This window comes from Haliaeetus albicilla, chromosome 12, assembly GCF_947461875.1.
Source record: "Haliaeetus albicilla chromosome 12, bHalAlb1.1, whole genome shotgun sequence".
In the NCBI taxonomy this organism is placed as follows: domain Eukaryota; kingdom Metazoa; phylum Chordata; class Aves; order Accipitriformes; family Accipitridae; genus Haliaeetus; species Haliaeetus albicilla.
The window spans coordinates 30,396,010-30,422,888 of NC_091494.1; the positions used below are offsets into that span (position 1 = coordinate 30,396,010).

The following is a 26,879-nucleotide window of genomic DNA, read 5'->3' on the forward strand; positions in this document are numbered from 1 at the left end:
GTGGTTCAATGCTGCATGCTTGGTCAGGACTATTCTGCCTCCCTTTAAAACTGGATTTGTCATGCAAAGGTACAGGAAAAAACACCTACAACTTCCTGCAAGCTCCTAAACTGTTCATGGTCCCATAGAGAGATTTGGAACCCGTTGCATCTGTCCTCCTGGAGAAGTAGGGTGACTTCCCAGACACCCGCTGCATTTCCTTGTGTTTCTCTTCAAGAAGTAAAGGAATGACTTTGATAATTTTGGTTCTCTCCATTCAGAGTTAGACTTCCCTGGTTGCTGTCATGATTCTGAAGTTCATTTACAGTCCTTGAGGGATAATCCCCAGGAAAGCCACCCCAGATTTTCTGACTAGTTAGAATCATAGAATAGAATCATAGAATCATTTAGGTTGGAAAAGACCCTTAAGGTCATCAAGTCCAACCGTAAACCTAACACTGCGAAGTCCACCACTAAATCACATCCCTAAGCACCACATCAACACGTCTTTTAAATACCTCCAGGGATGGTGACTCAACCACTTCCCTGGGCAGCCTGTTCCAATACTTGACAACCCTTTCAGTGAAGAAATTTTTCCTACTATCCAATCTAAACCTCCCCTGGAACAACCTGAGGCTGTTTCCTCTTGTCCTATCACTTGTTACCTGGGAGAATAGACCGACCCCCACCTCACTACAACCTCCTTTCAAGTAGTTGTAGAGAGTGATAAGGCCTCCTCTCCAGGCTAAACAACTCCAGTTCCCTCAGCCGCTCCTCATAAGATTTGTGCTCTAGACCCTTCACCAGCTTTCTTGCCCTTCTTTGGACATGCTCCAGCACCTCAATGTCTTTCTTGTAGTGAGGGGCCCCAAAACTTAACACAGTACTCAAGGTGTGGCCTCACCAGTGCCAAGTACAGGGGGATGATTCCTGCCCTAGTCCTGCTGGCCACACTATTTCTGATACAAGCCAGGATGCCGTTGGCCTTCTTGGCCACCTGGGCACACTGCTGGCTCATAGCTGGCTGTCGACCAACACACCCGGGTCCTTTTCCGCTGGGCAGCTTTCCAGCCACTCTTCCCCAAAACTGTAGTGTTGTATGGGGTTGTTGTGACTGAATTGCAGGACCCGGCACTTGGCCTTGTTGAACCTCATACAATTGGCCTTGGCCCATCAATCCAGCTGGTCCGGATCCCTCTATAGAGCCTTCCTACCCTCAAGCAAATCAATGCTCCCGCCCAACTTGGTGTCTGCAAACTTACTGAGGGTGCGCTCAATCCCCTTGTCCAGATCACTGGGCAGCCATGGGAGGCTGAGCCCCATGTGCAGCCGCTCTTTATCCTGCCAGATGTCCAGCAGATGAAGAATCCCCATCCTTTGCTAGCTGATATGTCTGGCAGGGTGCTCACATTGCAGCTGGGGGAACTTCCACCTGGTCCTGCCAAGAAGCCAGGTTGGTGCCCAGAGCTGGGAGTGGAAGGAGTTTGACTGTTGCAGTGCTGTGAGCCTGGCCTAGTCCAAAATAACCGAGTCTGGAAGGCCCACAGAGGCATATGCATTCGCCCATCGTGTCATTGTCATGTCTGGGCTGTATGCTTGCACCTGTGGGACCTCAGGAGATGTGTTAGTAAGTGCAGTGGAATCAATCACTCCTTAGACAGGATGTGGTATGGGTGGGATTGTGTGAGAAGTTACTGCTTCCAAGGCAATGGGGTGACCTGTCCTCAACATGCCAGCCTACTTTGTGTAGTTTCTTTCTGAATTAAGCCAGTTAATGACTGTGGGGAGATAGAATAGATTCAGGGAGAACAGTACAGGGAGAGAGAATCTTGCTGGAGGTATGGCTTTCCAGGTTAGACCGTGAACCTGAATGGATCTGATGCGACAGTGACTGGCTGTGCAGAGGTGGCAACTGGCTTTTCATTTCCACCATTCATTTTATGAACAATGTATTGTTGCCCGCACTACTGCGGAGCTTCATCCCTTTTCTCTACAATGTAATTCCTGTATTAAAACAATGGCAAAATCTTATGGGTTTTGATTGTTTTGTGGTTTTGAAACATGAAGCTAGACTGTAGTCTGTAAAAATCCAGCTGCCCACAGGGTCATTTGAAGTAGATCCAATTGGACAATGCACATCAACAAGTGGAAAGCAATGTTAGCCATGTGGTTTCTTTCTTGCAGCCTGGAGCTGATAGATAAATCTCTTGTACATGCCACTGAGTCGGCCATCATAGATTGGAGCTACCAGATCCAGGGAGCACTGAAGAAAGAGTCTTCAGAGCCTCTCCTGCAAGGCAGCAACCCTAACCCGAAGGTGGAACTGGAGTTCTGGAAGAACAGGTACCCTGGGCAGCCTGGCCAGGGCATGGTGATTGCTGGCATTGGTTTTGGGTGGAGGAAGAGTGCTGGTAACAGAGCTGCTACTTCTATGAGTTGAGAAGAGCAGGCTGCCTCGGGTTCATATAAAGGCTTGAGCTAAGGAAAATTGCTCCCGCACATAAAATAATCATGATCTGCAAAGTGTCTGGGAGGTAACTGGGCAGCTGGCTGTGTTTTAACTTAGCCCCAGCACAGGGGCTACACCTCAAGGGAATTTTTTTGGAAATGGTCTTTCTGTCACTGTTCACTAGGAACCAGCTACAGGAGTAAGAGCTGATGGACACCTTCTGTAGGGCCTTCTGGAAATGGTGCACCTCAGCTGCCTACTGCTGTTCATCTGCCAATGCCAGAGGGGGTTTAGATGCTCAGGAGCCAGGGAGTGGAATTTCCTCCTGCCCTTTGAAAACCTTTGTGCCATGTTGGTTTGGGCTGACTCAGGGCAGAACCCTGCCTGCTGGAGAGCTGTTGCTAATGCCTACAGAAACACCCGATGGCTTCTTTCAGCAGTGTCCTGCCAGTGACAGAGCTGCTGTCATGCTGAACCCCAGCAGCGTCTCTCTGTCCTGTAGGGTTTGTCCGTGCCTCCTGCAGGAGCTTCCTCCCATTTCCTTTCACTGTTGGGACTCAGTCCCTGTGTAGCTGGAGGAAATCCTGAATCAGGCCCAGGGGAAATGGATGGTGTGGGCGGACAGCTGATGCTGTCCCAGTGTGGGCTTGTAATGTGTCTTGGTTGCTGTAGGTGTGATGACCTGCAATGCATTTACGATCAGCTGAGAACAAGGAAGGTGAGGAACATGATGGAGGTGCTGGAGAGAGTTGAGAGCAGCTATGTCCCGGCCTTCAAAGCTATGCTCATGGATGTTGAAGCAGGTGAGATGCTGGGGCAACTTCACCCTAGTGCTGACTTCTGGCCTTTGTTCATAGCCTGGTTTTACTGGTTTCAAGCCCAATGTGGCTGTAATGGCACTGGTCATATGGAGTTTGCTGTGACTGTGGGGACTGCCACCTTGTTTCTGGACCTCCTTCTGGTTCATGGAGTGAAACTGGCCTGCTTGTACTTGATCTGATGCTTTTGTTTCCAGGCTGGGACAAGCATGATCACTGGTCTGTTGAGCCAGACCCTTCCCAAAGGTCGGGGTGAGTGGATTTGGGAATTCACTCTACTGTAATAAAGCATTTGCATTATCCAGCAGGACTCACCCCAGCTTTCACCAGCTCCTCTGGTATCAGTCTGCAGGAATGGGGGTTCAGAATAACAGGACAGATCTTGTAGTTAACTGAAACAACTTTGCTAGACTGCTATTTCCCAGGCTTTGGCCACTGCAACCCGAGCCTCCTTGCTAAAGGAACAGCAGTTTGCACTTCAGGATGGGGACCTTTGAGCATGAGGATTTCAAGGCCTCTGATGAAAGCAGGCAGGTGTTGTCACCTGTGTCACACCACAGGAAAGCAGGGTCCCTGCAGTTGTGCAGAAATCCAGGCAGAGCTGGGCAGAGGCAGAGCTCTGGATCCTGCGTTGTAGCAGTGTGGTGGGGAGGTCTGTTACCTGTGGAGGGGCTGCAGCACAGGGAGCATGGCCTCCTGTCCCACAGTCTGTCCACATCCCCATCCAGTAACGTCCTCCCAGGGTTGCAAGGGCTGGCCAGCTTGCAGCTCTCCTGGCCACCTTGTCAGGGAGATTGTTGCAAGGATGCCAGTGGGATGGGTGACCTGTAGGTGGTGGTGTGCAACAGCAGATCTGCCTTCTCCTCTCCCTGATTCTCCCAATCTGGCATAATGCAGTAAGACAACAGAGCTTTGAGCAGAAAAAATGACAAGTTTGCATTTCCCAGTTTAGGGAATTAAAGACTTTTTTTTTTCACTCATAAGAAGACATATAAGAAAGGATTATTTTTTGCCTGTAGGTGACGCAAAAGTCTACCTTAAGAAATGCAGCTCTCTTGAATCAAGCACCATCTTTTTTTCTGGTGAACTTTGCTTAGGGGAGTTCAGTCCAGCCAAAGGAAACACTGCAAATTCCCCTCCATAGTGAAAAACAGTGTAGTCCTGCTGCTCCTTCCCCTGTGGACCCATATAGCTGACCCTCCATGTCCATCTTCAACCCAGCTGCTCCCTGGCAAGACAAAACCATTCAGACTTTGCTAGCTATGTATATGCTGACAGATAATGCTGTTCTTCACCTCTTCACGTGGAAACATTTAATCTTTTAAGGAACTTTGTCACACTCTACACTGTGCAATTTATACGAGCTAGAGAAACATGCCTTATATAAAGAGCCAAGAGTTCATTGACTAATTAATGCTTCAAAGGTCTAATCAAAATACAACAAATACTTGGTTTTAATCCAGTTACAGCAATACTAACCCTAACTGGATAATTTGGACTAAACCCTAACTGGATAATTTGGACTGTAATTGTTAATTTTCGTTACAACACAGTTCAGATTTGTATGCACCTGCTTTTAAGTCTCTGCCCCTTTCCCTGGTATTGTGCCCTCCCTGCTGTTGTGGTGGTGTGGCTGTTGTCTGTCTTTGCTGGGAGGATAATGTTGATAGTGGGAGTTTCTTCTTCCTTGGTCTTGGGTGTTGGGGATTATTTTTATAGGCGTTCAACCACTTCCATCACTTCTCTTCTTGTTGGTCCACAGGTTTAATTGCACAACAATCACCTGGTTTTATTAATACTTGCACTCTGGGATAATTCTTCAGAGTAAAACCACACAGCTGTACAAAGCTAAACTAAAGCTTTCAACTAGTCAGACATTAGTTAACTTGCTATTGACAGGTTTGCTGTTACAGCCAGATCAAGTGGGACCATGATCATCTGCCCACTGGGCAAGGGGCTGCTGTAGCCAAACCTGAGCTAAAATGAGCTCAGGCCAAGACCTGTGATTCTATATAGCCTGTGATGCTATATAGCCTGCAGTGCTATGTGGCAAGGCCTGTAGCCTGCTCATAGCAGTGGCAGTACTGTATTTTCAGTGCTGCTGGGCATGTTCCCTGCAGCTCATTTAGCAGTTGTGGACTCAGCTTCTGCACAAAGCCTGGTCCCAGCTCCCTGTCCCTTGCCATCATGTCAGCTTATTTCCTGCTTTGGTTACTGCCGTAGCTGAGCAATGTTCAAGGGTGAGCAATCTTTAGCACACAGGTAGGTGAGTGTGCTTTGTGCTTGTCAGGACTGTTTGTTTTCCCAGGCACCTTTCCATCCGGCGAGGTGAGGCCAGCATCCAACTTGTAACCCAATGCACCACAGCTTGGTGGATCTTACCACGTCTCCCATCTCTTAACACAGCTTTGACTGAAGCTCAGGACATTCACCTGCACCTGACACCCCTCAAGCGCCACTTAGAAGACATAGAGACGGTTGAGTTCAGTGAGGTGAAGCCTTTCCTGGTCCCTCTGCTCCATGTGGTGTGTTTGGTCTGGGTCACCTCCAAGCACTACAATGTGCCCGTGCGGATAGTAGTGCTGCTCCAGGAAATCTGCAACCTACTCATTCAGCAGGTGTGTGGTCGCGATGCCTGCGTTTGCCAAGGTGTTGTGGTTTAACCCCAGCTGGCAACTGAGCACCATGCAGCCACTCGCTCACCTCCCTCACAGTGGGATGAGGGAGAGAATCAGAAGGGTAAAAGTGAGAAAACTCGTGGATTGAGATAAAGACAGTTTAATAGGTAAAGCAAAAGCCACACACGCAAGCAAAGCAAAACCAGGAATTCATTCACTACTTCCCATCGGCAGGCAGGTGTTCAGCCATCTCCAGGAAAGCAGGGCTCCATCACACTTAATGGTTACATGGGAAGACAAAACATTGTAACTCTTAATGTCCTCAATTCCTTCTTCCCCCAGCTTTATATACTGAGCATGATGTCATAAGATCTGGAATGTCCCTTGGGTCAGTTGGGGTCAGCTGTCCCAGCTGTGTCGCCTCCCAACTTCTTGTGCACCCCCAGCCTCCTCACTGGTGGGGTGGGGTGAGAAGCAGAAAAGGCCTTGACTCTGTGTAAGCACTGCTCAGCAGTAATGAAAACATCTTGGCATTATCATTGGATCTGTGTTTTCAGCACAGATCCAAAACATAGCCCCATACTAGCTACTATGAAGAAAATTAACTCTATCTCAGCCAAAACCAGCACACAAAGGAACTTTTTTTAATGAAAGTCCCCTCTCTCCTCCTTTCCCCGTCCTCCCCTGGCAAAGTGATTCTTAACTTGAGAAGTAGGTTCAAACATGTTCAGTGCAAGAAGTCACCGTTTTCTGTGATGGCAGAAGTAACCTCTCAGGTATGATTTTGCTCTTCCAGGCCCTGGTGTACCTGTCTCCAGAAGACCTTCTGAAAGGGGAGATGGAAGAGAGCCTGGGCAAGGTGCAAATGGTGCTTGGCATCCTGAATGCATTCAAAGGGGCATTTGAGGAGAGAAGGGAAAAACTGCACACATATTATGAACCAGGCCAAGAAGTCAGGGAGTGGGACTTCCACGCCATGATGGTGTTTGCGAGGCTGGACAGCTTCCTGAAGAGACTGGAGGTGGTGGAGGTGAGACTGTGGTCTTGAAAAATATTACAAGCCTTCAGGAGAGCTCTGTAGCCATGAACTCACTTGCTGGCATCTTCCCTTCCTATAGCTTCACTTGATGCCAGGGGATGAGGCTGCTCTTTTTGCTGTTAGGTCTTCTGCTACAGCAAGGCTAGGACCTTTTTTTACCATGTCCTGCGTGGTGCACGTGTAAGATACGCTGTCGTGTCCTTCTGGTCAGGTTGGTAGGTGTATCATTGTTCCCAAGAGTCCCTTTGGACTCCTTGCTCCTGTTGGGGCAGGGGAATGGGAATTACTGGGGGCTGTGGTTTGCACGGCTGTAAATAAAGCAATACAATCTCCTAGTCCTCCTGCTGCCATCAGAGACACCCCAGAGCTGGGTCCTGTCTGACTTGGAGAGGCCACATGCTCACCTTGTGGCTGGGCACCACATGGCTGTGCCACGTGGGCCTGGGAAGGAGTGGGGACATGTTCCTCACCAGGTCATCCCTTCATGTCCCAATGATCTGTCCAGCTGGGGTACTGTGGCTCAGGGGTGTCCCTGTTTGTCAAGGCTTGTCACTGTGAGATGGTCATCTGAGGCAGGGACATCTGGTGTCACGAGTCCCATTTTCCCTCAGCTCCCAGCATGGCTGAGGGCTCCTCGAGCCGGAGGGGATGTTATTCTGGAGAGAGCAGGTCTGAATGTGTGGGGACAGCCCTGTGCATATGAGCACTCTCCTTGTCGGGTGGCTGCGTCTGGAGACCACAGACATACAGACATTGTATATACCTCTTATCTCTCGCGTGGTTAACAGCACACATTCATCTGCTATCCACGCACTTCTGAAATGAATCTCTGTTTATCATTGCCACGTTCCTGGTGTGTAGAATCAGATGTGCAGTGTATCAGCTGCTGGCAGTTGCCTATTCAAAGGAAGGTCTGCATTGTTTTTCTCTTTCTCTTGTTTTTTCCAGTGGAACAGAAGGTTTTACTGGTTTAAACACACTGTATAACTTTATGCATTCTTTTAATTAACTATGTTGAAAACCACTATGACTGATGTCTATTTTAAAACTATTCATAATGATGGTTTCCAATAGGATTCAGTGTGCAGTTAACCAAATCATGCTGGCCAGTGTAGAGAGGAATATAAGTAGACTCAGGAGTAACTGCAGGTTGTGAGAACAGTATGAGTGACAGTAATTACGCACTATCACTCTGCAAAGGCTCTGGGCACTGATTGCTCATTGCTTGGGTACTATGGATGTAGGCTACAGAAAAAAGCCAGAGGTTTTGAGCTACACATGCTTTTTGGCCGGTGCCTGCGACCTCCTTCCCTGTCTGTCCCACCCTCCCTGCGGTCAGAGGCCTGTGGAGTGAGCTGTAAAATAATAATTAAAAGCATAGCGCACACCAGCCTGTTAATGAGGAAAGCTTCTGCCTCTCCCCATCCCACCCCCCCTCCCCCTTCTTTTCAAGCAACCTTGCAAGACAGAGCAAGGAGCAGCTGTTATTTCTATGTTATTTTTACCTTACAAGGTATTTGTTGAAGTGAATGTGCTCTTACTAAATAGTGTGTCAGCATTTGTTTTTGAAATCCATAAAAGCTGCAATTGTGCTGATGCACAGGTAGCCCATGAACACATGGAGAGAGAAGTGGCTCTTTCCCCTGGTTCATCTCACTGTTTTGCATTGCATGTCTGTTGTAAAGCCTGCCGCCTGGCTGGGGAGGCTCTCTGCTCGCACCCTCTTCCCTCAGAAATGCGGGAGGTTCTCAAAGCCGTGGTTGTTTAACTGTCAGGGACCTGTGAGCAGTTGTTCCCTTGGCTGGAAGCTGTTTCTGATAAGCCTGACCATGGCAGGAACTGTAAGCGTGCGGCATCTCTCCATCTCTGCCTGGAGCATCATGGGGTGGCACCAAAGCCTGGTGATGCCTCAGCGCAGCATGGGACGCTCTGGGCCATGGGCTGTGTCCTGGGCTGTGACCCATTTGGCAGCCCCTGTCTGAGAGGCACTGGCACTGGCTAAGTGCCATCTGTTTGGGGGTGAAGCTCTGTACCTGCTTAGCTCTGCTTTTGGGGTTGTCCCCTGAGCTCAGTGAGAGCAGGACAGCTGCCAGCACATTCCTGTGCTTGAGATCAGCACATTTCTCCTGGTCCTCTGGGACAACGGACGTTCAACCAGCCCTTGCTTAGCCCTACCAAAAGAGATGGATGGGGTGGGGTGGTGGCAGGGCTTCCCGGTGCTGCTGCCATAGCTGGTTGAGAGGGGCATTTTCCTGAGAGGTGGCACCATGGGGCAGGCCATGCCAGGCTGCAGAGAATGGGAAGGGAAGAACCCATATTCCCATCTCAGCAGAGCAGGCCAGCTGGGCAGGGCCAGTAACATCCACTTGGATGCATGGAGGTTTGGCTGAGCAGGAGCTTTGGACAGTTGAGGTACCTGTGAACATCAGAGGTCTCTTCTTGGTTAATACCTCTGAAATTGGGATTCTTAGCTATGCTGGATGATATATCAGGGTCTCATATGTTGCTTTGGATCTGTCCTCTAAATACCCTTAAAAGTAATTTTACAGTTGGCATAGTATTTCTAGTGGCATCAGCAGGTCCCACTAGGGAGGGACGTGATATGAGCAGCCACTGATGCCCAGGACAGGTAGAATCTGGCTCCCCTTTCCCATTTGTGCTACTCAGCTTGAGCACCAGCGGGGTGCTTGGGGAGGTCCTTTGGCATAACAGCAAGCACAGCTCTGTGTTGTGACAGCTGTTGTTGTCTTCATTTGTCAACATCCTAACCTGTGCGTGCCTCCATTGACTTTGCAGGATCTCCTGGCAACTGCCCTGGACCTGATGAAGCTGGAGAAGATTGAGTTCAGCGGGATTAAAGGGAAGGCCCTGAGTCAGCAGGTGCTGGACATGTATGAAGAATTCCAAGAGGTGTACAAGGTGTTTGCAGAGCGAACCTATGACTGCCTTGAGCTGACCAACATGGTAGGTGGGACCAGCCTGTGGGAACGCCAGCAACATGTGCATGTTTCCAAAGCAGCAGCTTCCTCTGCGATGAAGCCTTGGCTCATGTGCAGTCCTGCTGACTTCTTTCCAGCTCCTTCCTCCTTTCATTATGATCTGATCTGTCACTGTAGGGAACAGGGAGCTGCTGGACGTTCCTGCAGAGATTTGGGAGTTCTTGCAGGTCTATATTTAGCATATCTTGCTAGTGCAGGACCTTAGACCAGTGCAGCTGGGAAACCTGGATTTCCATGCCTTTTACACAAACTTTCTGTGGACCTGGTGCTTGCTAGTGTATACGAGCTGTACCAACATCCACGTCTCTTTGCTTTCCTGCTCTTGGTGTCTAGCTCGCCTGATGAGGGCCAGCTCAGGTAATCTCTGGGGGTGTGTTTGCTCTTGTCTAGATGAATGCATGGCATCTGGTACTCTCAGAATTTAAGGACTCTGTATTTTATTATCAGTAGTGCTTTAGTTAAAGGAATATTCCCAGCCTTCTGGGTCATGGCTCAATGGCCATCTGGATCACAGATGCTCACAGTAGCATATGTCGTGCAAGCAGGGCAAAGTAAACGTGCCATGGGCCTCCTTATTGTCTATTCAGAAACTCCTGGTCTTGGCTTTGACACCGAGCAGCATAGCCTGGGTGAGCTGTGAAGGAAGGGTGGGAATGACATTTTTGAAGGGGTCTGTGTCCCACGGTTGTGTCTGATCTTAGAAGATCTTTGACTTCTGCTGCTGCTTGTCCTGTTTGCCCTGGGGTCAGTTTGCTGTGTCTGGTGAGTGGGACAGGGTTAGGCCTGTCCACAGATCTAGAGGAGGGAGTGCTAAAACTGGAGTGGCTGTAGGGAAGCTCCGTGGTGAGGAGCTCCACTCTCACACTGCTCATGGGGCAGCCATTCATGGAAGACATCCAAGTGGAAGGTAATCCTGGGGCAAAGTCCTCCCTCCAGCAGGCTCCTGCCTTGCTCCCTTCAAAAGGGCCACACTGGGGTGAAGGGTGGCTGGGCTGGCAGTGGGACGCTGTCTGGTGTGGTGATGGGTGGCTTGTGCTTTGTTTCCTGTAGTTCCCGGTGCATTTCTGCAGTGGGTGGCACGTCCCCAGTGCTGCCTGGGAGGATCTTGCTGGAAAGCTGCTTGCTCCATGTCACCCCTCCTTCAGGAGGGAGGGCACAGAAAGAGTGGTGACGGTGGCTGTGCAGGAGCTGGCTTGGTTTCAGTGACCCCACCACCTTTTGTGTGACTCTGAGTCATGCTTGTTCTTTCAGTGCTTGAGTTTTGCACCCTCTGTTAACTTTTTAGAACCTCTTTTAGCTAAAACATGGCATCTAGTTCTACTGGAGCTCAGCAGTGATAGTAGCAAAAGCTGTTGCCTTATGCTTTGTCCTTTCAGGAAAGAGACACATGGCCTAATTTTTAGTGCCTTTGTCCAAGCTAGGACAGAAGGACTGAAGTCTCCCAGTTTGTCAAGTTCAGTCTTTGATTTGGGTCCTTTTACCTGTAGGAAAACAAACCTAGATTTTGTTTATGAACTTCAAAGGATTTATTACAATTGGAGCAAGAAAAGCAGTTCCAGAAGACGATGGAAATTACAGAAGCTGTCGAGGTTGGAAAGGACCTCTGGAGATCACCTAGTCCACCTCCCCAGCTCAAAGGAGGCTCAGCTAGAGCAAGTCTGTGACCAGTCAGGTTAAATGTCTCTGAGGTTGGATATGTCCAAGGGTGGAGACTCCACAACCTCTCTGGGCAACCTATGCCAGTGTTTTGAAACTGCCTTTATTGTTACTGCACTTACAGCCAGCTCATGATCAAAACCACAGGCTTGATTTGGCTTGAAAGTAGATTGGATTTGGAACTCAGCAGGTGCATCTGTGGGTTTTCTGTATTATGGTGTGGTCTTCAGATCAAGCTGGGGGGGAGAGGGCACGGAAATAGTCCATCTTGCCCCTAGGCTGAAGTTAGTGCTCGTTGGACTGTGGAAAGCCCTCGGGACCAAAGGATCCATCTCAGAGGGCCATGATCTCAGCTGTGGGACAGTACAGAAATGTCCTCAGGCTCCATGGGGCTTTGCCATGCTGCGGTGGCTGAAGGTTGGCCAGAGGAGTGGTTTAATTCATGGTGAATAAAAAGAGGACAGATCTCTGGATCAGGAGGTTGCAGGTACCTTCCTGGTGCAGTCTTGCAGCCTCACAGCTTGCTGCTTTGTCTTCCCGCAGGAGTTTGAGCAAGACGCCTTTGATTTCCAGCAGAAAGTAGAAGACATCGACCGGCGGCTGGGCAGTGTTTTCATCCAGGCTTTCGATGATGCCTCGGACTTGGAGCACGCCTTCAAGGTTTGTTTGTCACATCCCATCTGTTTTGTAGAAGGGAAATCAGGGCGCCTATGATTTGCCTCGGTGTGAATCACACAGAGGAGGCTAGGCAGTGCTGTAGCTACAGGCACACAGGGCTGGTGTTTGCTGATGGGAATAGACAATGGGACAATGAGACTCGTAGCTTTTCAGCTGGTCTTGGTTAGCAATGCCCATGCTTGTGGGTCCCTTGCAAACTGTCAAGCCATGGAGCTGGCAGCAGTGTGTTTGCTGAAAGCTTTGGGAGTATTTCTGCTCTTCCCATTAAGACATAAACAGAATAGACCTTTGTTCAGTTTTACAAAGAGTAGTCAAAGAAATTATTCAAATCAGGCTTTCGGATGCCAGGAGTTTCACTTGTGTCTCTGTCTGTGAGCTGGAGGAAATTATGATTTTTCTAGGATTTTCTGGTTAGAACTGTGGTTAAAAGCCAGGCGACTATTGTTAATATCAATTTGTTAATATTGTTAATACATGGATGTATTTTAATTTTGGAAACTCAGGTTTTCTAGAAACAAGGCTGTTTTGTTTACCAATTAATCTGTCTTGCAGAAAAACTAAATGGTATTTTCTGAAAAATTTCAATGTAAGTGTTTGTAGAAAAGACTGTAGAAAGTGTTAATATTTCTCTTTCTAAGGTTTTTGAAAAAATAGCAAGTTTTGAAGCATTTGAAGAGTAACAGTTGGAATATGGTTCACCCACAGAGAAAGTATGAGCATCTCTGTAACAAAGGGAGGGACTATTTGGAAAAGCAGGGTAAAGGAAAGAAATTTCCCTTTTCCAAAGTTCCCATCAGTGCAGACATCTGGGCTAGTGAGGAAGATGAAGCATCTGGGCTAGTGAAGAAGAGCCCAGTGGGGCTCTCTGCAGAAGTTGGGTTTGTGAATTTTTTCCCCTTTCTTTCCCTCCTTCTTCACCTCCACAGTTGCTGGACATGTTCGGGAGCCTTTTGGAGCGACCACTAATTGCTGCAGATGCTGCTGACAAATACTCTGTCCTCATCAGCATGTTCAACAGTGCCTTGGACCATGCTAGGCTGATCTATTCCAGGCACATTCAGGCAGAGCTGGAGCTCGGTGGGTGGCATGTGCTGAGTAAAATTGATTTTACAGGAAATTGGATTTAGATTAATTTTGCGGGGAAAACAATTTGCCTTTTCTAAGGAAACCAAAACTTCCCAAATTGCAAATGTTTTCGGTCTCTATAGCTGCTGGTGGAAATGGAAATGCCTGGGAAAGCTCTGTTCTTAGTATTAAAGCCAATAATCTGTTGGGGGGGGGAAATATTCTTTTTTAAACATGTATACGTGATATGTGATTGGTCACTTCAGACAGATGCTAAGCTTTTCTCCCAGCAAGGCTATGACAAGGGGTTTCTCTCCGCACTTGTGTGCTGCCTCAATGTGCCCTCCCCAGGATCCCCCCCTGTGCACAAGAACATGCCACCGGTAGCTGGGGCGCTGGGCTGGGCTCAGGAGCTGCGAGCACGAATCCAGGTGCCATTTGGTCACTTCAGACACATCCCACATCTGTGCGTGTCTGTTCCAGCTAAGTTGCTTTATGAAATGGAAATGCCTGGGAAAGCTCTGTTCTTAGTATTAAAGCAAATAATCTATTGTGGGGGAAAATATTATTTTTTAAATGTGTATATGTGATACGTGATTGGGAATGAAGACACATGCTAAGCTTTTCCCCCAGCAAGGCTATGACAAGGGGTTTCTCTCCACACTTGTGCGCTGCCTTGAACACCCCATGGGACTTGCAAACCCGCTCATGTGCTCCGCAATATGAATTTATTGCGTTTCCCTTGTAATGCTGTAAATGCAAAGTATGCAAGTGGGACTTTGTAACCAAGAGTTTAACCAGCCTTTTCCAGGTTTATTATTTCTCACGAACGTTGGCACTGGATGAATGGGTAGACTCGTGTCAGATTATGAGGATTAGAGTGTGTCTTTTTGAAGAGCAACCTGTTTACTTGCCTCAGAAAGACTGTACTGGAACCAGGCAAGTCCATAAGAGGCAGCACTGCTGGAACCAGTGCAGGTTAACAAAGGGAATGGAGAGATTAATGGAGGATGAATCCATCATTTGCTGTGAATTTGGGAGATGTTGTTCTGTGGGTGTGAGATAAGATGGTCAGAACTAGCTCCTGGTCAGAAATCCCTACCTCAGTGTTTGTAGGGAGCAGGGAATGCATCCCAGGTAAAGGATGCCTCTCTATCAGCTCTGTTTCTAATATATGCCAGGCTTCTGCTTTGATCTCAGGTCCTTATTCAAGGTCCATAGGCACTAGGAGACTTGCCCTGGTCACAGACCTACATCAGTGTAGCAGATGTTGGGTTTTAGGAAGGAAGCTGGGAAATCAGAGCAATTTTGTGCAGGTGAATTTCTGTTGGTGTATCTTTGGGGTTACAAGTGGAGTGTTCAATCAAATGCTGTTTAAATGTGCCCTCCCCAGGATCCCCCCCTGTGCACAAGAACATGCCACCGGTAGCTGGGGCGCTGGGCTGGGCTCAGGAGCTGCGAGCACGAATCCAGGTGCCATTTGGTCACTTCAGACACATCCCACATCTGTGCGTGTCTGTTCCAGCTAAGTTGCTTTATGACCATCTTGATATCTTTTCTCTAATCAATCTGATTTTCTTTCTGTGTTGAACATTATCCAATGGTTATAGCTGAAATAATTCTTAGTCAAAGAGGTGTAAAGTGATTTCACTGGTGCTATTCAGCTTCCCTGTGATCATTTTTCTTTAAGAAACTCATTAATTGGATTTGTTTTGAAGTGGTTAAGAGGCACAGTGGGATAGTACATAGGCTATTCAGCTTTCAGACATAGTCCTAGGTTGCAATTGAAAGAGGTATTGGAACCTTTCCCACTACGATCCCACTCAGCATGTTCTCCAGGACATCCCTGGGAGCAGCCCAACCCTCGGCTGCAAGCCCCAGTTCTGGCATCATCCAAGCTGTGAATGGCAGAGAGGTGCTGGACTCGACTCATCTAAGATGGATCGATGGAGCTTAATTTCCAGGTTGGTGAACAGATGAGGACTTCTCTAGGCACTTACAGAAGACAACTTTCTCAGCATTAAACAAAGGAGCACTCTCCCAAGATCAAGGGAAGAAACTAGTGCTGGAATACTTATCACCTGAATGCTTGTTGTTATGGGTGGTCTTGGAGAAGTGTGGCCCCACACTTGCAGCTGCCACGTCTCATGGCACCATATGAGACAGCATTTAAGAGCCTTGTAAGCAAAGCAGTGTTGGACTTAGGACAACTGAAGGTGTATTCTGCAGCAGTAAAGACATCAGTGCAGTGAAACAAGCTCTTGGACCATTCCCAGCACAGAGCCCAAGTTACCATGTCTAGTTTGAATCTGAATGGCAAATTTTGTAAACCATGAAGAAGGACCCAGATCTGCATTTTGCATTGATTTTCTTTCCTCCGTTTAGAGCAGTTAATAACATGCCCTGCAGCGGAGCTGACGTGATGCTCTTTCCTACATGCAACTTGAAAGGGGAAAAAGGATTAAAAAGCAAAAATGAAGATGGTTTTGCTGGGGTTTGCTTAGAGGACTTGTTTACTTCCAGAAGGTTTGATCAGCACTTGCCCAGTGGTGACTGTTCAGGCACTCCCTTTGCTAGCTTTTGTTTAAGTTAATTCAGGTTTTGTCAAAATGTCCTCCAAAATCAACAACCATTTTCAGGAAAACTTAGATATTGTAGATGAAACAGTGGGGAAAAGATGGCCTGATAGGAATTAGTCTGGCCGGCTGCCTCCCTGGGTTTGGAGGCAGTTGTACAGCCCAGGCAGCGTGGCCAGGGTTCTGCCTCCCACGCTCTGGGATGCCTTTGCCCTTCACTGCCCCTATGGTTTGAGGGGCACAAGTTTGGCGCTGCAAAGAGCTGCATCTACCAGAAGCCACATGCTGCTTCCTTCTGAGCCTCTTTGATCTTAGAAAGTGCTGGCTGATAAGCAGAGATTGCCATGCTTTGTGCAAATACAGAGTGTGAAACTGGAAGGTTTAGGTATGTTAAAGAGACCAGTATTCCTCCAGCAGCACTGAGCCCTTCTTCTCCCCCCAGGATGTGGTTCCCATTTTGCAGGTTGCCATGCAAACACCCGAGAGAGCGCACTGGGGCTTGGATAGCCTTTGTGCAGTGAAATGATTTTTAGGTGATGTGGTGGGGGTGAAATCCAAGGTCCCCACTCAGAGTCTGCCTGGAGACTGGTGGGTGATCTTGGGAAGGGGTAAATACAGACTACAGCCTCACAGAGCTAAATGTAATGCTGAGCTTGTCTGTTGTGCTACCAGCTGCTTGGACTCTGCTGAAGGAAGAAGGGTGACAGAGAAGTATGAAGAAATGATCCAGCTGCTCGACAGGTAAGTGGTGGCTGAGGCAAGGCTGTAACTGTATGAAGAAACATTCTCCTCCTCCAAGCCGCCTTCCAGCACACTTGCCAGCCCAGGGCCTGGGAATGTCTCTTTCTAAGCCAGAGGGAATTTTCTGGTGGGAGAGCAGGAATCCTGTTGCTATATACCACAGTCTTTCTGTGGTGTCTCAAAATGAGAAGTTTGCATGAGATATACCACAGTCTTTCTGTGGTGTCTCAAAATGAGAAGTTTGCATGAGAAGAAGAGCTGTACAGCCTAGCAGAAACGTCAGAAAGAGCTTCTGTTGGGTGTAGAAGCTGCTGTGGTAGAAAACCTGGGCTGACCAGAAGTCTCAATCCATTTGTGCCCATTCACAGAGTGTATTTACAGTGGCTGTAATGTGTATATTCCACAATTTGGAGTGGGATTCATTGCCCCAGACTTAGTATGTTAATGTTTGGTAAATCTGAACTGGTTGCTCTGGGCTTTCCCTTGGGAAGAGCTACCTCCCCAGGAAGGAGATGTCTCTGCAGGGCCTGCTTTCTGTCAGCAATGAAGGGAGCTGAGACATCTGGCTGCTGGGTACTGCAGTGGAGTTGGAGGGAGCTCTGTTCCTCATTACCAAAACAAAGGCTGAGTAGTGCCTTGGTCTGCTGGCTTGGTAGCTACATAGTGGATGTTTTTTTTTCTCTTTTTTTTTTCTTTTTCTGGCAGGTATCAGGAAAAGCTCTATGTAAGCTGGTCCCAGACAGTCTCTGAAAAATCACAGTACAACCTCACTCAACCGCTCATCCGTCGAGATCCAGAAACCAAACTGATCACGGTCAATTTTGATCCCCAGGTAAAAACTGCTGCCACTTAACTTTCTTGCCTGCCTGTGGGCATGTCTCCAAGCTGTGTGCCCCGCTGTGCATGGGAGGTCTGGTGGGATTGGTACTAGATCTGTTCTGCTGAGGTCCATGGAGCTCCTTCTGTGGTGGGTAACATGAATTTACCATCCTCTTTGCGGGGTCTATGTCCTGGGAAAATATCAGGATTACAGTTTAAGCAGAGCAAATTCTAGTTAAAGCCAGTGGCAGAAAGTCCCTGAGCAGCCAGATGTTTAACTGGTGTGAGCATCTCCGGACCAGATTTGATACTGGTGTGGGGAGTGTTGGGGCATTATCTACAGAGGTGGGTTCGTGTTATGTGTACCTGAAGTCTGAGCTTCCTGAAAGGGTATAAAAATTCCAGGAAAGGTTTGTTTTGTTACTCCAATGTTGTGGCTGTTGGATTTCCTTTATTGCAGTGCATGAGGCTTACTTCAGATTTAAGATCTTTTCTCCTTCTCCCTAGAGCTCCCCTAAAGCCTGTTTCCAGCACAGGGAGGATTTAGCATCCACCTCACCCAAAGCAGAAGCAGGGGTCCAAGCCAGCAGTGTGCATAGATGGACTGACATCTTCTGGGGCCTGGTGGGAGCCAGGGTCTGTCAATTGTAAAACGGCCATTTGCTGGGGAGGTTCTGAATCTCAGGGGCCTGGGAAACACTGGCATCAAAAACTTCCCCTGCTCCCTGGGACATGCTGCTGTTAAAGGAAAGTGTTTAGGTTTTAGAGCTCATTCAGGCTTTGCCCTCAGTCAAAGGATTTGTCCATCTCCTTGGAAGCTCCTTGCTAAGGTAGGAGCCAAATGGCCCCAGGGGATGTTTTCAACCCTTCACCCTGGTGACAGGATTTGGAGCCTGTGATGTGCTGAGCATGCCTGTTCTCAGCTCCAGTCTTTGAGTGCTTCTGCACTGCTCTTCTCAGCTTTCCATACTGAGGACTGCCTGATGTCCTCAAGTGCCTGCTTAGCAGCCCTTCATGCCCTCCAGAATAGGTAGGAGCACCTCATGTTGCCTAGAGGGAAGATGTATTTGCAACCCTTCGGCATGGAAGACTTCCAGAGCTCACCTTCCATGGAGGAGAGGGAAAGAGGGGAAGACACCCTAGACCCCATGCTGCGGATGTCCCAGACATTCCAATGCAAAGAAGGGAGGGGAGCTTGGTTCTATCTTGCTTGCCCTCTTGCTCCCTCAGTCGCCTGGTTTAACCTTTCCTCCGACCCCATCCTCCTCCTTCCACCTTTCCAGAGTGCCCCCTACACCCTTCTTCAGCCCTTCTTTCTTTCCTCCTCTTGTAATTGTGTTCATTGTCACTTTAGTATTGTAGATGCTCAGAGTGTGTTACGACTTATCTTCCTGACTTGCATTGCATGTTCCTCCCCTTTGCTATCCCTGCAAAGGGAGCATGCTTCCCAGGTGCCTTGGTCAGTTCTGCTGGATGTTGGGTTTTGGCTAACATCAGGCAGTGGTGGAGAGGTTTCACTAACCCCTGTCTGTCACCCAAGGCAGTGACAAAGGCTCCTGGCCATGCAGTCCCTGTGCTTGTGGCTTCACCTGCTTCTGTTCATACCTGGAGCTTTCCAGTTTTCCTATCAAAAATAGGGGCAAGGAACTGGGACCAGAGGGCATGAATGGGATGAGATCGGAGGGAGGTTTCTTCCCCACATCTTTACAGGAAGGGATGATACAATCTGCCAGCCTAAGGGAAGGGTGATTTTTAGGGTAAGCTCAGCTGCAGCCAGGAGTGGTCCTCACCCCTGCCATTGCCCATACAATGTACCGAACTTCTGTCACCCTGCCAATATGTGCAGTTCCAGGAGCATTTTACATCTCACTAGCCACTAAACTGAGCAAATATTTTTAGTCTTAGAAGTGATACATCGCACTGGAAGACCTTGCTGCTACCTTTGTTACAGGGACTCATATATACTTGGTTTTATAATTTAATAATCCCTCTCAGTCTGGTCCCATCACAACTCAAACATGCACTGCCACTGAGTGCTTTTAGTTGAGCTGGGAGAAGTGTCCAGCAGAAATCTTTGGTGGAAGGTAACCACAGGAGGATTTGAGTCACTGAGTGTGGGGCCATATTTTTAAATTTTTTTTTTTATGCCAGTCAGCCCAGCAAATGAACAGAACTGGGGCCTTATTATCTTTCACTTAGATAATTGCTAAGCTCTGCTTGCAAGCACGGTATTGCTGAAAGACTCTGTTGATGAGGATAGCTGAGAGGACCAGAGATCATCATGGCTTTTAGGGGCTGCCTAGAGTTTACTGGCTGCATAGTGAACAGAGCTGTCTGTCTTTGGTTGGGAAGAAAACCAGAGGCAAAGATCAATGAGAGACAGATGGTACAGACTAGGAGGTGTCCTGGCCCTTTTCAGAGCATGCTGTTTTGTGAATAAAACAGCAGGAAACCCCTAAGATGCTCAGAATTGATTGGAGAGTGTCTGCCAGGTAAATGGGGAGGATTTTCTCATGTTCAGATCTCTGCCTTGTTTCTCCAGCTGGTTTCAGTGCTGAAGGAGGTGAGCTACCTGTCTAGCAGCCAGATGGGAGCCATCCCACTGACAGCAGCAGAAATCTATTCCTCCAAGGAATCATACCGGCAGATGGTGGCCAACTTGGAGCTGATGGTGAACAGATACAACAAGGTCCTGAAGACAGTCCTGGAGGTCGAATACCCTCTAATACAGGGGCAGCTGCAGGGTATTGACTTGAAGCTGAAAGAGGCAGAAGAAACACTGAACTGGAAGACGGAAGGTGAGCTAACTCTGTGTTAGGGGGAAGGAGTGCATACACTTGGGTCTCATCAGATTCCCCCATGTGCCCGATCTCTGTCACCCGGTTCTCAACTGCAGTTCCCAGCAGGGCAGGGGACTCTCCAGCAGAGCCAGCACTGGGGAGATGAAGGGCAGCCCACAGCTTGCCTGCTCCTTTCCACGTTCCCCTCATCTGCTGGGGCTGTGGACAAGATCCTGCTCCCTTCAGGTTCAGCCTGGGCTTTTGGGGAGGAGAGGCTGCCCTGTAAGCAGTGCCACCAAGGAGATGGCAAGTCTTGGGTTTGCAGGAGCTGGCAAGGCTGGGGTTGAAGCGTCTGCTCACTGCCTGTGCTGGCCTCCCTGTGCCAGCCCAAGTGACCCATTGTGTGGCTGTGTGCCTGTGTCCCCGGGGCACTGCTTTCTCACCCAGTTGTGCAAGGAGTGGGAACCCTTGGCCCAGTCATCTGGTACTGGGATGGACTTGTCCCAGTGAGAGCCAGGTCCACCTTGTTATCTTTTCCAGAAGGATGAAATACTGCAGCTAGAGGTGGGTTTTGTGCACTGTGACTTCGGGATGATTTAACCAATGTTCTTGCTTGATCAGTTTTAACTGCAAAGCACAGCGGAGGAAGACAATTTCTTTCCTCTTGGTGAAAGCAAACTGCTCACAGGTGGAATATATATTTCTGTCATCAAGCTTGTGGTATGCACAGCAACAAGTGTCCTCCCTTGGGAACATGCAAAGCAGAAGTCCTCACGCTGAAAAACTCTTTCTCCATTGCACAATAAAGATGAAAGGATTTTCCTGCAGATGAATCCTAAGTTCCCTGCATCTAAATGCAGCCCTCGGTGGTATCTGGGGCTGGCGCAGCCTGTGTGTTAGGGCTATAGGTCCCTGCTCTAGTGATGGTGGCAGCGACACTCAGCCTGATGTACTCATCCTCCCCGTGCTGCTCTCTCTAGTAGCAGTCAGTGGGAGATCAAACCTGGGTAGAGGGAAGTGGGAACTGTCAGACATCCCCACAGTGGTGGTACTCCTGGCTGAAAGCACAGACTGTGGCTGTCCATACCATGGCTTGTTGGGGTAGGAGGGAGCTAGAAGTGGCTCTCTTGGTCAAGGTGGTAAGTCTTATGTGTTAATGATGGGTAAGAAATACATGAGACCACAGGGAAAAAGTCAGAGGCTGGCCTTAAGGAGGGTGCACAAGAGCTCAGCCTAGCAACTCTGAAAACAAATAGTCAATCATCTCATTTTTTACCAGGTGTCTGGGATCACATCTCCATGGTGATGTATGGTGTACATGACCTTGAACAGAGGATACAGAAAGCCAAAAACAATGTTGAGGAGATCCAGACCATCGTGCAGTCATGGGTGTCACCTATATTTGAGAGGAAAGATTGTAAAAGAGAATCACTGCTAAGCCTAGAGGACTGTCAGGACCGTCTGGAAAGGCGTTACAGCCTTGTCAGAGAGTCAGGGCAGAGGATTCATTCGCTGGTGAAGGTGAGGGGGGACCTTCCCTGGGCATTTGTTGGCTTTTCATAGGCTTTGTGTGTCTCTCCGGTCTGGTGAAAATGTCCAGAACTGTTTCACCTTAAAATTAACTCCCTTAAATCATTTGAAAATCTTACCCAGTGTTAATTAATGATAGCTTTGATGAGTGAGCTGGTATGGCTGTGTGGTGTGGGGCTGCTGGCTGGGCACCACTGGACACCCAGTTCAGGGCAGGAACAGGAGCAGCTGCAGCCCAGTGAAGGAGACTGGCTCCCAATCCTGGCTGTTGTGGAGCCACTAGAGGGGAGCCGTGCATCAGGCTTTGGGATCCTGCTCAGAGGAAAAATCCCCCTCCGAAATATTAACCTGAAAAAATAGAGAGGCAGCTGGCTGTGACTGACCTTTCTGTTTCAGACTTTTGTCCCTCTGTGGGAGCAGGAGGTGACGCTGACAGTCCAGGATGAAGCTGAGTGACAGGAGAATAGTTGCTGTCCGAAACCTCGGTGCTTTCCAGTGGCTTTGTCAGAGCTGAGAGTCCTCTTTGCAGGCCAGGAGAAAGCCCAAAGCTCTGCTCCTAACCTGCCTGGAGCAAGGTGTTATGCATGTCAGGGGCGACACCTTGGCCTGGAGGGAGATGGATTTTAGATCCAGCCCTCTCCTGAGGGTCACCATCTGGCCTTGGACTCTGGAGAGAATGAGCCGACCCTCTCTGGGACACTGAGCTCTTGTTGCTCACCTTACCTTGCTGTCTGCAGTCAGCCCTGGACCTCTAACCCCCTTCTCTGCACACTGAAACTGTGGTGATGATTTTACTATGCTCATGTTGTTCTGCTGCCACAACTGTAACAGGCTCAGCCACCTCCATCTACCACCCAAAAGACCAGGGTACTTGCTAGATTGTCCAAGGAGAATATGGGGTTGTTGTCATGGCAGGAGGGCTGGCACCACTGGTGTGGTGGGACTGCCAATGCTGCTCACGGGGGCAGGACCAACTGCAAAGCAGCATGAAGCTCCTGGGGAGGGAAAGGCACCATGGCCCAAAATGGGGTGTCCCCATGCCTCTGTCCTGTTGTACTGGTCAAACCTGGAAGAGCAGCAGAGGGGCCAAGAGCTGGTCTGCTGGGCTTCCCTTGGTAGTTCAAGTCTTCCTGGGGGCAAGTGAATCTCGAGGCTGCTGAGAGAAGCACAGTGAGGGTTTGGGTACGTGCATCAACAGGCAAAGGCAGGACAGCTAGATGCTGGCTTTCATTGCTCTTCTTTCACCAGGATGAGGCCTCTGGAGTAAAGGCTCAGTAAAACACCAGTAACAAGGGGACATTATCAAATACAAGGACAGGGAATGATGAAGAGAGGGGGTGCTTTCAGATAGGCATTCCCACAGAGTTCATTCCTATGAAGTTCCCCTTTCTTTCATGTCAGCAAAACGCAGCCGGGGTGAGTCTGCAAGGGGCCAGAGCCCTGGCTTGCTCTGTTGAGACTTTAAGCACCCAGCTATGACGTGTCAAGTTGGGGAGCAGCAACTTTGGGTTGACTCGAGCCCAACTGGCAATGCTGCTCTCATGCGTGCCAAGCTGCCGTGTCAGCGCTGGGAATGGCACCCTCTCCTGTGCCCCCATACATGAAATGCTGCCAACGTTGACCCCCCAGCAACAGACAGTGTGTGTTGATTTCTGCTCACTGCAAGCTGGATGGTTTTTTTTGCAACTGTGCCTGTGTTAAGAGCCCCTGGCAGGCTTAGGAGAAGGACCACTGCATAGCAAGGCAGGGGACAGGATCACAGCAGAGCCTGGGAGGCTGCTGGAAGGTGCAGGGAGTGGGTACGCAGCCTGGCCTTGTTGGGATGGAAAGACTAAACCCAGGAAGTGTCTTGAGTACTGTGTTCAGTTTTGGGCCCCTCGCTACAGGAAAGACATTGGGGTGCTGGAGCATGTCCAGAGAAGAGCAAGTTGGTGAGGGGCCTGGAGCACAAGTCTTATGAGGAGCGGCTGAGGGAGCTGAGGCTGTTTAGCTTAGAGAAGAGGAGGGTGAGGGGAGACCTTATCGCTCTCTACAACTACCTGAAGGGGGGTTGTAGTGAGGTGGGTGCTAGTCTCTTCTGTCAGGTGACTGGTGACAGTACGAGAGGAAACAGCCTCAAGTTGCGGCAAGGGTGATTTAGGTTAGATATTAGGAAAAATTTCTTTACTGAGAGGGTTGCCAGGCATTGGAACAGGCTGCCCAGGGAAGTGGTGGAGTCACCATCCCTGGAGGTATTCAAAATGTGTGTAGACAGGGTACTCCATAACATGGTTTAGTGGGCATGGTTGATGGTTGGACTCGATGATCTTGAAGGTCTTTTCCAACCTAAATGATTCTATGGTTCTATAGGATGGGTCCCTCCTATGACCCAGAAAACCCTGAATTTCCTGACTGGGAGCTTCCCTGGAGAAAGGGATCACAATAAGCTGAGCCGGAAGGTTGTTAGCCAACCCTTTGTCTTCTGATCCCAATCTTTATCTGTTTTTACGTGGTTTATTTAAAAACCATTTCTTGGATTTAGAAATTCTCTGGTCTTGAGATAACCATTTGTAGGGCAGAGGTGTAAGCAGTCCACTTTGAAGGGCTCATCCACTCAAGGTAACATTATGCGGGCCACCAGGGCTGGGTCTTCATGCATTGGGATGAGACTTTGAGACCCCTGAGTGCTCCCTGCCCCAGATGTGCAAAGCACCCTTGAGCCCTGTGGCCTCAGAGAAGAGGGAGGAGAACATGTCGCAGAGCTGCTAAGCCTCTTCTGCACTCCATTTTTGCCTTGCAATTATTTTGAGTTGTTTTAGACAACAAAGCAGCCCTTGACAGAAGGAGCAAATTGAGGCCTTGCCACTAGCAGCAACATCTGTCTGTCTGGTTTCCCATCCCTCCATGACGCTGGTACCCATGTGCTCACTGGCATCAGTCCGTAGCTGTGGGCAGGTCTCTTGTGGGACAGACTCAGTCCCACTGTATTTGAAGGCATCTTCTTTTTCTTCCAGGAAAACCAGAGCCTTTTACTTGCAGACCCAGCATCTGATATCTGGAAGGCCTATGTGGATTATGTGGATGAGATAGTCCTGGACGGATTCTTCGCTGCCATTGAGTGCTCGCTCAAGTACCTCCTGGAAAACACAGGTGACTGCTGGTTCCTCTCCCCTGGTTGTGATGGCTGCTTCAGTCTCACCAAAGGGAGATTTCTGTTTTGTGCTCTCCCTCATGTCTAAGAGTTGCTCTATTCTTCCTGGCTTTCTGCTGTGCCTCTTGCACTGTCTACAGCAAGTGCTATGGGAGCCTTCAGACAGGGTGGGTGACTCCATCCCCCAGTCACTGGAGCAAAGCATTGCTCAGGGGAAAGGATAGAGACAACTATGCACCATTTGCAGCGATTAATGGACAGACAAAATTGAGGTGTCATCCCAAGTCTGTGCTTGGGCATCAGCCATCTCCCACCCTCACATGCACAAAGCATCAAGGTGATGCAATCTTTCATTTGTAGGGAGTCTCAAGAGCTGGTTCTGCTGATGAAAGGCATGAAAGAAAAACCTGAGCATTAGTCCAGTGAAGAGATGAGATGGGTTCAAGAGTCACTAAATCAGACCTCCTGCCTAAGGCCACCATAGAGGTTCATTCACACTGTTGAGAGCAACTTGTGTCCAGCTAAATCACATCTCCAGGAAAGTTTCCCTCCTGGATGTGGAGGCACACTGAGTTGGAGAATTGCATCCAGTTCTTCACCATCTTGTTAAAAACATGCACATAATTTCACATTTGCATTTGGCTTCAGTTTCCAGTTGCTGCTTTTTTTTCATGCCTTTCTCCACTAAATGAAAGAGCCTCTTGGTTCCTGTTGTTTTTCTCCTCTGCAAGTACTTATGTGCTGTAATTGTTCAGCTCTCAGACTCCCTTTTGATTAGCTAAAGAGCCTAGTCTCTTTAAGGCTTTCCTCCACAGCAAATTTTCTGGTCTTTAATTCACACATGTCTCATCTGTTCTCCAGTATCTCCTGTGCGTATCAGAACATCAGCTAGTTTGCCAGCATCTCCTCCATCTTGTGTGCAGACACAATGTCACTGGACCCAGTGAGTAGGTGTCTGTAATCACACCTGCCTGGTGTCCCTGTGGGGCATGTGTGCATCTTGTGGTGGGATGTTAGTGGTGGCTCAAGATCACTTTTCTCCCCTTGAAAAAGATCCTGGCATCTCTGTTCTTCCCTACCAGATCCCAAGGCAGGGCTCGCTCCCCTGTTTGAAGTGCAGCTGGATTTGGTGATCCCAGATTTGATATTTCATCCCTCCTTGGACCCTGGCACAAACGATGGCTTCTATGACATGGTGGAAAGTCTTCTCAATGACATCTACCGGATCTCATCACTGGTGCCCAGGCTGGCCGAGCACAGTGGCTTCCCCCACTACCAGGTCCGTGGCTGTGGAGCTCCCTCATGCTATGTGGCAGTGAGGAGGTATCATGCTGCTCCTGCATCGCTGCGCTCTCTTCTCCTCTCTTCTCCTAGGCCGACATGGAGGACATGGCTGATCTGGCTGACATGCGCCGTGACCTGATGGGACGTGTGCAGGCCGTGATGGTGGCCTGCTGTGATTACCGCAGTGCCTTCGACCACTACTCCTACCTCTATGGGGATGACAGAAAGGAGTTCTGCCGCCAGTTCCTCCTCTACGGGCACATCCTCACTGCTGCAGAAATTGAGGCCCATGGGGAGGACGGGGTCCCTGAGATGCCTCCCACACTGCAGCAGTTCAGAGAGCAGATTGACTCCTATGAGAAGATATATGAGGAGGTGAATTGCATTGAGCCCATCAGCATCTTCCAGAGCTGGATGAAAGTCGATGCTCGGCCTTTCAAGGCATCCTTGCTGAACGTGATTAAAAGGTGGAGCTTGGTGTTCAAGCAGCATCTCGTGGACCATGTCACACACAGGTAAGAGCTGTTCCTGCCTCCTCTCCCTGGGACCTGTGCTGACCAAAGGGGGTTTCTCTTGTCTTGGCTGGGCTTTATTGTTTCACATTGATAACCAATAGGTTAATACAGGAGCAAGAGAAGGGGGCCCATACTGCATGCCAACTCCATCACATCCCCTGTATCTTCCATCCCCTGGTCTTTGCTGGGAATTGGTACAGCTG

At 49.0% G+C, this 26,879-nt stretch overlaps 1 protein-coding gene across 2 annotated transcripts in view; it reads left to right on the forward strand.

Annotated features, from left to right (window-relative positions):
* The window catches only part of DNAH9 (dynein axonemal heavy chain 9), a 209,550-nt gene that overhangs the window by 3,920 nt on the left and 178,751 nt on the right, over nt 1-26,879 (forward strand). Inside the window, exons 3-17 of one of the 2 annotated variants that reach the window (XM_069798868.1) lie at nt 2,164-2,322; nt 3,101-3,231; nt 5,653-5,864; nt 6,661-6,894; nt 9,700-9,867; nt 12,102-12,218; nt 13,163-13,313; nt 13,653-13,767; nt 16,550-16,618; nt 17,324-17,450; nt 19,980-20,235; nt 21,497-21,738; nt 24,741-24,876; nt 25,960-26,156; nt 26,252-26,676. In XM_069798868.1, coding sequence (XP_069654969.1) covers nt 2,164-2,322; nt 3,101-3,231; nt 5,653-5,864; nt 6,661-6,894; nt 9,700-9,867; nt 12,102-12,218; nt 13,163-13,313; nt 13,653-13,767; nt 16,550-16,618; nt 17,324-17,450; nt 19,980-20,235; nt 21,497-21,738; nt 24,741-24,876; nt 25,960-26,156; nt 26,252-26,676 — 2,739 coding nt within the window. Of the gene's footprint in view, nt 1-2,163; nt 2,323-3,100; nt 3,232-5,652; nt 5,865-6,660; nt 6,895-9,699; nt 9,868-12,101; nt 12,219-13,162; nt 13,314-13,652; nt 13,768-14,706; nt 14,810-16,549; nt 16,619-17,323; nt 17,451-19,979; nt 20,236-21,496; nt 21,739-24,740; nt 24,877-25,959; nt 26,157-26,251; nt 26,677-26,879 lie in introns of those variants that run through there. The other variant, XM_069798867.1, reaches the window with a different exon arrangement.